At 31.0% G+C, this 10,450-nt stretch overlaps 1 protein-coding gene across 2 annotated transcripts in view; it reads left to right on the forward strand.

The window, feature by feature from the left end:
- Positions 1-7,410, forward strand: part of LOC106469246 (S-formylglutathione hydrolase-like) — a 29,273-nt gene extending 21,863 nt beyond the window's left edge. For both annotated transcript variants that reach the window (XM_013929717.2, XM_022397712.1), the window contains exons 7-9: positions 3,934-4,035; positions 4,961-5,057; positions 5,347-7,410. In XM_013929717.2, the coding sequence (XP_013785171.2) occupies positions 3,934-4,035; positions 4,961-5,047 (189 nt within the window). In that variant the 3' untranslated portion in view covers positions 5,048-5,057; positions 5,347-7,410. The remainder of the gene's footprint in view (positions 1-3,933; positions 4,036-4,960; positions 5,058-5,346) is intronic.
- Positions 7,411-10,450: the final 3,040 nt, after the last annotated feature.

The following is a 10,450-nucleotide window of genomic DNA, read 5'->3' on the forward strand; positions in this document are numbered from 1 at the left end:
AAAATACCCCAAAAGAAGTTGGAAATAACATGGCATTGACATGACCCTATCAAGCAGCGTAATGCAGAAGCTTATGGCGAATATACCCCATGAAGGTTTTTTATTATTTTTCTTTAGTTATCTTACCTAACAACTTTCTATTTTTATGATTTTAGTTACTTTTATAATAATAAACAGTTAAAATAAATGAAAAATAAAAAGCCTCATAATTAAATGTCAAACATTTTATTTTCAGTAAAGCTTTATATTTGTTTTTTTGTACTGTAACATTATACTTGTTGGTAAGTAATGAAAAAAAATATAATGAAAATAAAGGTTGCAAAATAAAATGTAACAAAATTTCAAAGTACTTATGGTCAGAGTTTATGCTCGCACCTTTTCACACTTATTTTATTGCTAGTAGATGAGTTAGAAATTGGACGAAACAAAATTAATAGTACTCTAACCTTTTCAGTATGGATAGTAAAGTTCCAAGAAAATCTCCTGAGAGTTTCTTCTAATCTTTTTACACCTATTTCTTATTGTTATTCTACTGTTAGTAGCTGAAGTAGAAACCTGCCGAATATAGAGCAATGAATCGCCATTCCTGTTTAGGTGTTACTGTACTTTGACGCTGTCAATATCAAATAGGTTCATGCGGCCCAATTCCCAGAATTGTCTCTACTTTGAAAACACAGTGGGATAGGATATATGAACTTGTTGACAGTATAATAATTACAACAACAATCGTCTAAAGTATTATACAATGTTTAAGACTTTGAAGAAAGTCTGGGTTGATCCAATAAGTTAAAGTGGAAATATCCTATCCAATGGTTATTTTGAAATTGACATACAGTTGTCATTGGGTAGATGTAACTACCTGTATTTTTGTTGGCTGCTTGATCCACAATAGCACATATGGTTGTTTCTTACCTAAATATATTATGGTTAGAGAGACAGTTAAATTATATTTAGGTCTTACTTTTTTATTTTAGTTAGTTATATATTACTTGTTTTAAATTTCATGTATGAAAGGTTTAATAACTTTTTAAATATATTCTAAATTTTGACTTGCTCTGTGAGGGTTACATTACTGAGTGATTACAAAAAAAATTTGCTGGAGGCTAAAAAATCTCTGCCAATCATACCATTCTGTTGCCCGCAAGTACTTATTGACATAAATAATGGTAAAGAACAGGAAAGGAAAATAAAACATTAAAAATAAACTAAGTGAAAAGATAAGGATGTGAAATTACACATATGACCCAAAGAAGAGTTAAAAGATATGTACATATTTCTATTTCTTAATTTTAAAACATTTCATTTCAATGTATGTTGGTGATAATAGCTAGTTAGTGATATGGTATAGAAAATGGAAAATAAAATATGAACAATGACATTAAAAAAAACCTTTTGATATCCATTTAGGAGGTTCTAGAGATTATGCAAAGTAAATGTGAAAACTGTAAATGAAGAAAAGTATTTTTATACTTAAAATGAAAATTACCTTGCACTCGAACTGTTCAGAGTTTGAGTGCAAATAAGTACAATAGATGTATAACGTATTTTTAGTATAAAGACTTACTTAAAATAATCACATTCTTTGTGTACAAAATACTTGTAATATTTCACAAAATCTTATCTGTTTTTGTGAGAATATGTAAAGAAAGCTCAGAGTTACCATATGTATTGTTGCACATGTATCCTTTCCTGTAATTTGCAGGCACCTGTTCTGAAAGGGTTAAGTGTAGGTACAAAACTAACTGATGAGGTTTTCATACTTAATTCAGAATTTAAAGATGTTAAAGATTTCTTCTTTCAATACATTAGTTTTGAATAAGCCATAGTATATGTGATAAAACAAACACTACTTAACTAAGCTTTGTCTAGAATTTTATGGCATTTTTAGAAAGCATTAAAATAAGTTAATTGTTTGAATAATCATACCAGTTGTCTCTAGTTTCTGAAAGTCTATATATCTAATTTGACAACTATCTAGTCATGACTATAACCAATAACACGTGTTTTTGGTACGTAAAATACTATTCTTGTAGCCAATTATTGAAGATTAAGTTGCAAAATACTGTCAGTGTCATTGTCTTTCATTAGCTGTTTTAAATGCCAAACTTTAATAGAAATATATATTGTTCCTGCTTCTGTATTTATTAAACTGTTTTGCCAAGAAGTGCTGTTGTGACAATGCTTATACCAACTTGCAGTTTTACTTCAGTGATATTCCGGATGAATACAAGATAAATAAACCAGAAATATATACGAACATCCAGTCACTCACAACAGTTTGACAGAAAAAACAGCACCCCCCCACCCACCACACACACAGTAAAATGAATTTCTTTATGACATTGTGTATGTCTAATTGATGGTCACCTAGTGAATATGTACAAAGGATATTTTCTTTACATATATATATATATATATATGTGTGTGTGTGTTGCATTATTTTAATTCAAAAGAGTGCTTGACAAAGTCTGCAAAATGTGTATTAATCAGGAGAGAAATTGATGCATTTTTAGCTATACAGACAAAATGTGTATTAATCAGGAGATAAATTAATGCATTCTTAGCTATACAGACAAAATGTGTATTATCAGGAGAGAAATTAATGCATTCTTAGCTATACAGACAAAATGTGTATTATCAGGAGAGAAATTAATGCATTTTTAGCTATACAGACAAAATGTGTATTAATCAGGAGAGAAATTAATGCATTCTTAGCTATACAGACAAAATGTGTATTATCAGGAGAGAAATTAATGCATTCTTAGCTATACAGACTGTTTCTTTGCAAGATGCAGGCCCAAAACCCTTAACCTAGAACAAACTCTGACTACTTTAGTAGCAAAGTCCTAAAAATTATTTCTAACTTTAGAAGTTGAAACACTAATCTGGGTTTCCTCCCTGACTTAAGATAGAGTAACTAACCTACTCCTTACGGAAAACACTAAAAGTGTGCCTGACCAAATATCAAACCATAGGGAAGACCATCTGGAGCTCAGTGAATTTCTTGATTTAAATTAAAGCTAAAGAGCAAAATGAGACCTATTACCTGGTGATTTGCAGCTTTATTTTCCAGCCTGGAGCTAGTCATTTGGGCAATGTGCTAACACAAACATTACAGATGAGCCTTCATGCAAGTCACATGGAGAAATTTTAAAAACTTGTAGAATGTTCACATGGCAACAAAGTAAATAAAAGTCCTCTTTGTTCTGAGATAACTTCGTAGTTAATTCTAAAATTAGAAATGGCAATATGTTAACCACTGTTTGGTGATAACATTATCGACATTATATGAAGATTTGTTAATTATATTTAATCATTAAACATTAATCTTAATCATCAACATGGAGATACCAGTTAGCTGTATAAATCTAGTTTTTTCTTAATTAAAGAGAACAGCTGGTTACCTATGATGTTAATAATGCAAATTATTGTGTCATACAAACACATCAACTCCAAGCCTAGAAATAAAAGCATTTTGCTTAGTTTAACAGTTAAATTTGATTGCTTCCTTACACTTATTTTTCAATTAAAATTATAGTTTTAAAAAATGACATCAAATGTTACAACAGAGAATATATATTATAATAATAAATTCTTTTAGTTATCCATTAAATTAAATACACACATTCAAATAAGCTTTTTGTTTCTAACAGTATACCATGAGGGTTATATACTACAATTAGATGCTAGATAATACCAGGAAATTAACTTTAGGGGCTGATTATTTGAAGAAATAATTAAATGTATAGTATGTGTGTTCATTAATAAAATTGTTTTCACAGTTTATTGAATATGTACATTATGTGAAAGATTTAGATTTTGTAGTTTAGACATTGTATTATTTAATGTTATACATTTCTTTTAAACAATTTTTGGTGATATAAGGTTGTAGGTAAACAAAAGTTGATTAGTTTTTGTTTCTCTTTATGATAGGGAAAAGATGATAATTTTCTGAAGGAAGGGCAGCTTCTTCCTGACAACTTTGTTGCTGCTTGCACAGAAAATAAAATGCCTGTTATATTGAGAATGCAAGAGGTAAGATATGATACATTTCTTACTGCAACCACCTTTTAAACAAATAACTTTTTTAGTGTATTTGAATAATTTTTAAAAGTTAAAGAATTTTGGTGTTAAGTTCAGTGTTTCACTTGAAGAATCAGTCCTGCAAAAGCTAATAAACAAAATATATTAAAAATTTATATTTATCCTATATATATACTATAACTTAACTAATTTTAAATCTTAGTTATCTCAGCAAAAAGGATTTAAAATGCAAAAGACTATCTAACTCTTAGTAATAAAAGTTTGTGGAATTTATAAAATACAAGCAGTTATAGTAAGTTTTATAACTATACAATAAGTTATCTGGGCTATGCCCAACATGAGTATCTAAACCCGATTTTCAATGCTGGAAGCCCTCATACTTACTGCCAAGTCATCAGGAGGTGAACTGTCAACTAGCTATCAAATATGAAAATTATATCTAGCTAGCAAGAATAACCATTTATGTATTTGTTTTTGTTTTGTCCTAATCAATTTGAACATCTCTCCACTAATGAATACTGAGTTTCTGAATTTTTTGAGAATTATGTACCCAATGTTTTACTACACTGGCTAAGTTTCAGTACGTATATTGAATTTGTATCAATACCACAAGTTTAGTGTGGTAATACAAATTTTAGGATGACTTCTCAAAAATCAGAATATGTAAAATGTTTGTTTCTAAAGATTCTTGATTTTAAAACTTGCCTTTAGGTTTGAAGAGAAGAAAAAATAAGGATAGTGATTGAATTATTTGACTATAACAAATGCACAAATGACAGTTCCAACTAAACACATTTGATAAAAATAAATTGGTTTTATAAATAGCAGCTATGTATAAAACAAATAAACAATTTTTATATGTCAGGTTTAAAAGATTTTGCTTTTATAATGATGAAATTAATATGTAATGTTCTAGACTTATGACCACAGTTACTACTTCATTGCCACCTTTGTTGAAGATCACATCAAGCACCACTTAGAATACCTTGGCATGAAAAGTTAATATTTGAAAGGTGACAGTTTTATTTTTCTTTGTGCAAATAATTTTAGTTAGTGTTGTAAACTGTTTAGCTATTATGCTTGAGTTCATTGAGATTAAACAATCCTCTAAGTTGAGTTTTGAACAATGTTTTGTCTTTATCTACGAATGCTGGGCTAAATAGTTATTGTTCTTGGCATTGATGTAGTCTTTTATTTTGAACTGTCAATATATTTAAAAATATCAAGAACATTAGTAGGAAATATAAATTTTCTTTTTATTTTAAAATATGACTAATAAAGGTGTCCTATTTTTTTATACAGCTCAAGTAAGAAGTCTTCATGTGAATTTCAATGAAACTGGAAAAAAAAAAAAGTTTTGAAAAAAATATGCATACCTTTAGATACTTTTATGTTAATAACATTGGATGTGGAGTTCTTAAACAGTAAACCAGTGAAAAAATGTTTGTCTCTAATTGTTTGTACTTGATATTTTGTGCAACTCTTGAATTTCCATCGAAATTATCTTTATTAGAACTTTCATTTCTAAAAAACAGTTCAGAGATATAACACAATATATAGGTGGCTTCTGAGGTGATTTTTCAAAATAACATTACATTGCAATTGAAGAAAATGTGGAATAACCCCCATAATAGGTGAAAAAAATACTTTAATAATAAATAATGGTAATCTATATTCAAATGGTTTACCTTAAATGTTTATATGGTTTAGTACTGTATATCAATAAAGTTATTATTTGCACAGAAGAAAATACATTGCTGTATGACCTACTGTTTTTTCAAATGGAGGAAACATAAAAGTATTTGCTTTTTAGTACTATAAAATAAATAAACTTCTTTTAAAATAGTAGAAAAACACCTTTGAGCACACTCTCAAGACCTTACAGAAATGTTACATAGTGCTCTGATAATATGCTTAAGATAATTTCTCTCCCTTGCTGTTTGACTTGATAGTGCTGGAACCTTGTTTTGTTAGCCTATATTTACCTACTATAGATATCTTTTAATTCTAACACAAATTTAAATGTCTATATATATATATATATATATGCAAAAGAAAAACAATATCTGCTTTAATCTTCCTGACATGTAATAGATAACTTACAAATAAAGATATTCATTGTATTAGGCACACAGCCTGAGCAAATATAAATACTTGGTTAATATTTTTTGTTTTTTGTATTTTCTATTGTCTTGAACTTGAGGATTTGTTTAACTAAATTAAAGATGTCTTCTCTGATTATATACGTTATGATCAAGTTTCAGAAATATAATTTTGTGCTAAAAAGTGATTACTAAAACCATTTGTGAATGGGGTGTTTAATGGGTGTATACAAATGAGTTGCTTATAAAATTTCAGTTTGACTATTCATTAACCTTGCAGATATTATAGAATATCAGTATCCAACTGATAAAATCAAATCATATTTAAGCAATAATGTTTAAAACACTTCAATATTAAGTTATATCTTTGCTAGCAAATGCTTTAAAGTTTTATTAATAACTATAAGCTATTAGTAAAGCTGGTATTATATAGTTTTACCAGTAAACAGTAATGTGTGGAGTGATGAAAGAGGCAAAAAAATATGAGAATTGAAATTCAAATTAATTAAATCACTTTATGCTTCAGTCTTAAAATATCTTTTATTCCTTTTAGCACCCTCATCCTTAGTGGGGTGAATTTCAATGTTAGATATAACGTACATTTAAAGGCTAACAATTAAGCATTAACAACAACTACAATTGTTAAAGTGCTTCAGTTGAGCCTTGAACTTTTATCAGATCCTTTTGATGAGACCAAATTAACCCAAAATTTATGTTTGGCAAATTAATGGTTGGCCCACATAATAACTTCAGTTATCTGTAAGTTAAAATAAAATATTATAATCTCCACATAATGGTGATTTAAAAAAAATATATTTCAGCTAATGTTTTGCCATTGTGGTTTATATGGAGAGTAAAACTCGTTTTTGTTTTTTTTCTAACTTTGGTGCCAGAGTTGTCTAAGTCCCTCCAGTATGCACTACAAATTCTGAAAAACAAAGTTATCTGTAAGTCTAAAACAGTTTAAATTGGAAATTGTGTTAATCTTTATCAGATTTATATTCATACACATACTCATTAAATATATGCAGATTTAGTTATTTGTGTTAACATTAAATTCCCTGCCTCAACTGCAGTCTTGTATTGTGTGTAGTAAGATGTGTTTTTCAACGTAGCACGCTGGTGTGTAGTAAGGAAGGCGGTAGGCGAGACGTATAACATTGTTTTGTAGTTTTTGTAGAATCAACAGTTGTTTGTTATTCATATTACATGTAACCATTGAGCCATAATCTAATAAAAGTCTGATAAATGTTTTATAAATGTACATTATTATTTGTGGTCTGCATCCGTGGGCGTGGTGACTTATCTTGTGGAGATAAGCTATTCTACTTTTAATTTTCTTGCTAATTTCTTTGAAATGTGTGTGCCAAGTTAATTTAGGGTTTATGGTTATACTTAAGAATTTAGCAGACTTAGAGAATGAGATCGGGTTATTGTAGAGGTTCGATGTAGCTAACTTGACACGCTTAAGTATTTTGTTTAATCTTCGGAAAAGTATAATTGCTTGGGTTTTAGTGGGATTGAGTATTATCCTCCATTTGTTGCACCACTGTGTGATTTTGTCGAGGTCCGTTTGAATTTTCTTTGCTCCATAGTGCTATAACTTCGGCGTATTGTGAGGCGTGGTTTGTTGCGTTAGATTGTTAACGAAGAGTGTATACAGCAAAGGGCTTAAGATCGACACCTGTGGGTCAATCCAGACATCTGTTTTAAAGTGAAGTTTTCTCTAATCTCCCAGTATGTTTTATAAAACTCTACTGGTAGTCCATCGGCTCCGGGAGCTTTATTTGGTTTCATTGTATTGATTGTTTCTTTACATTCTTTTATTGATGGTGGGTGGTCTAATAATGTGCTGTGATTGTTTTCTAGGGCTAGTCTATGCTTTGTGATGTTGTTCCGTTTGGTTCTGTCTTTGTTTTTTGGAATATAATTCTGTAAAGAACGTTGTTGCTATATTTAACATTATTTTGGGGTTGTTTTGACTTGTTCCTGTTTCATCTTTTAGGCTATTTATGTTTGTCTTTTGTTTGTTTTCTTTAAATTGTTTCTAGAATAAACTTATGAATTTTTCTTTACTTTCTATTTTCTGGATTGCTGTTTGTATTTTCAAATTTTCGAATTTTTTGAGTGTATAGATCTTAAAGTTCAGTTTTGATTATTTGGATTGATTCTATGAATTTTGGATTGTTTTCATTATTTCCTAATAGGATAGTTAATATTCTTTCTACGGTGTCTATTTCTTTTTCTAGCTTCTTGTTTTCCGTGTTCTTTAAATTTATTTTTGGCTATATTTTTGAGGTTTTCCCACCAGAGAGGGCTGGTGGTTTGTTTGCATAGATTTATTTATTATTTTTTAATATATATATTTTTTTACATGTTCTTTATTTAGGAGAAAGACATTGAGTTTCCAACGTACCTGACCACTGGGCTGTGTTTGGTATTTTAACTTTCAGGTATACACAGTGATGATCGCTAACATAAAATACCCTTGTCCCTAAGGAACTTATCCAGGTTTGATCCATCCAGGCCACTGTTTCGTAGCTGGTGTAGAACCTATCAAGCCTGACCCCCACCCCGGAACTACTCCAGTATGTAAGCCCGGGTTCATGACCTTTGAGGTGTCGCCAGGTGTCACTAAGTTAAAGGTTTCTACTACACGTTTGAATAATTGTGCTGTTTCGTCTAATGTGGTAGTTCCATTTCTTTTATCCAAGATTGTGTTTAAAACTACATTGAAGTCTCCACCCATTATTATGTCATGGGTGCAGTACAGATAATTATATAAATTCCTAAAAAACTGTTTTCTTATAGTATCTTTGTCTGGGGCATATATATTTATAATTCTTAATGTTTTACTATTTATTTCGACATCGATGAGGCATATTCTGTCATATTCATCGTGTCTAAAATGCTTGATATTTCCAGCGAATTTTGGGCCTATTATTATTCCTGTTCCTGAACTTGTATTATTTCCAAAACTCCAACAGGAGCGAAGTTTAAACTTATCTTTGAATTTCTTTATTTGTTCGTGGGTGTGAATATGTGTTTTTTGTAGGAATAGGATATCTATTTCTTTTCTGTTCATATAATCTCTTACAAATTCTTGTTTATTATCCTTTCTAAACCCTTGAGTGTTAACAAGGATAGAGACATTGTGGATGGTTTCTATTTGTGTATACTTTGTTTTGTTCTGTCTATTGTTCGTGTAGTAGACCTTAATTTCACCTAAAGCTTATATCTAACTCACACCTCATTCACCTTTGGGCCTCTGTTCCAGAGGCCCTTTTTTATTTTTGTCCTTACAAAATTTTTTGTGGACGACGGCGTCTTGGCCCGTTTTTTCCCGGTGGTTTGACTAAGATGATTCGCTGAGTTCAAAGTCTTTTTGCGATTCACAATATCTCGTCAATCACTAGCTGGTACTATCTACATCTGAAGCTACTTCCATGCTTACTGCATTTTCGCTTTTTGACGGTTGTCTGTTTTTCTACTGTTTTTTTTTCTACTTTGTTTTTATTTTTCTTCTACTGGTTTTACTATTTTCTTCTGATTATATGTATATATATATGTATATCTTTTTTTCTTATCTTGGTTTTCTTCATTTATTAATATATATTTGTTAACCTCTGCCCCCTTTTGCTCGGGGACGGGGTCCTCGAACACAGAAGCAAACGTTTTTACGTAGCAAGTGCGGAAGTCGTGGTCACTTCCGCACTTTCTACAACCTGTTCCACTCTGTAGATTCGTGGCTGAATTGACCACAACGTCTGCAGAGCCGGACGGTACATTCTGCAGCCAAGTGCCCGGTCCCTTTGCACTTGGCGCACAGTCTGACCATGCCGGGGTAGTTTACCATACCTCGGCATTGGCACACTTGAACAAAATTTGGGACAGGCTTAGCCATGTCCATTTTCACCTTTTTATTCCCATTTAATACTTCAGGGAAGTCTTTATAGGTGTCCCTGGTGACTACGAATACCTTACCTTATTCACTCGGATCATCAGTAAGGCATTCGTCAGGGATTTCATGATGGAGACCTCTGATCGTTAACCATTTGACATTGTTGCCTGCGGGCGCGATTTCAACTTTTTTCCCGTTTACCTCAAAAAACCATTTCCCAAGGCTTTGTTGGTAGCTGCAATGGATGTGAAGGTACAGCATGCTCTGTTACCTCCTATCCCTTGCAAACACACAACACTTTTTTCATCTACTTCCTCATATAGAGCTTTTAATACTTCGTGGGGTAGGGTACCCTCCGGGAACTCAAAAAATACAGAATTTAGTCGTTGTACGACCGTATTTT

This window comes from Limulus polyphemus, unplaced genomic scaffold (genome assembly GCF_000517525.1).
Source record: "Limulus polyphemus unplaced genomic scaffold, Limulus_polyphemus-2.1.2 Scaffold3374, whole genome shotgun sequence".
Classification (NCBI taxonomy): domain Eukaryota; kingdom Metazoa; phylum Arthropoda; class Merostomata; order Xiphosura; family Limulidae; genus Limulus; species Limulus polyphemus.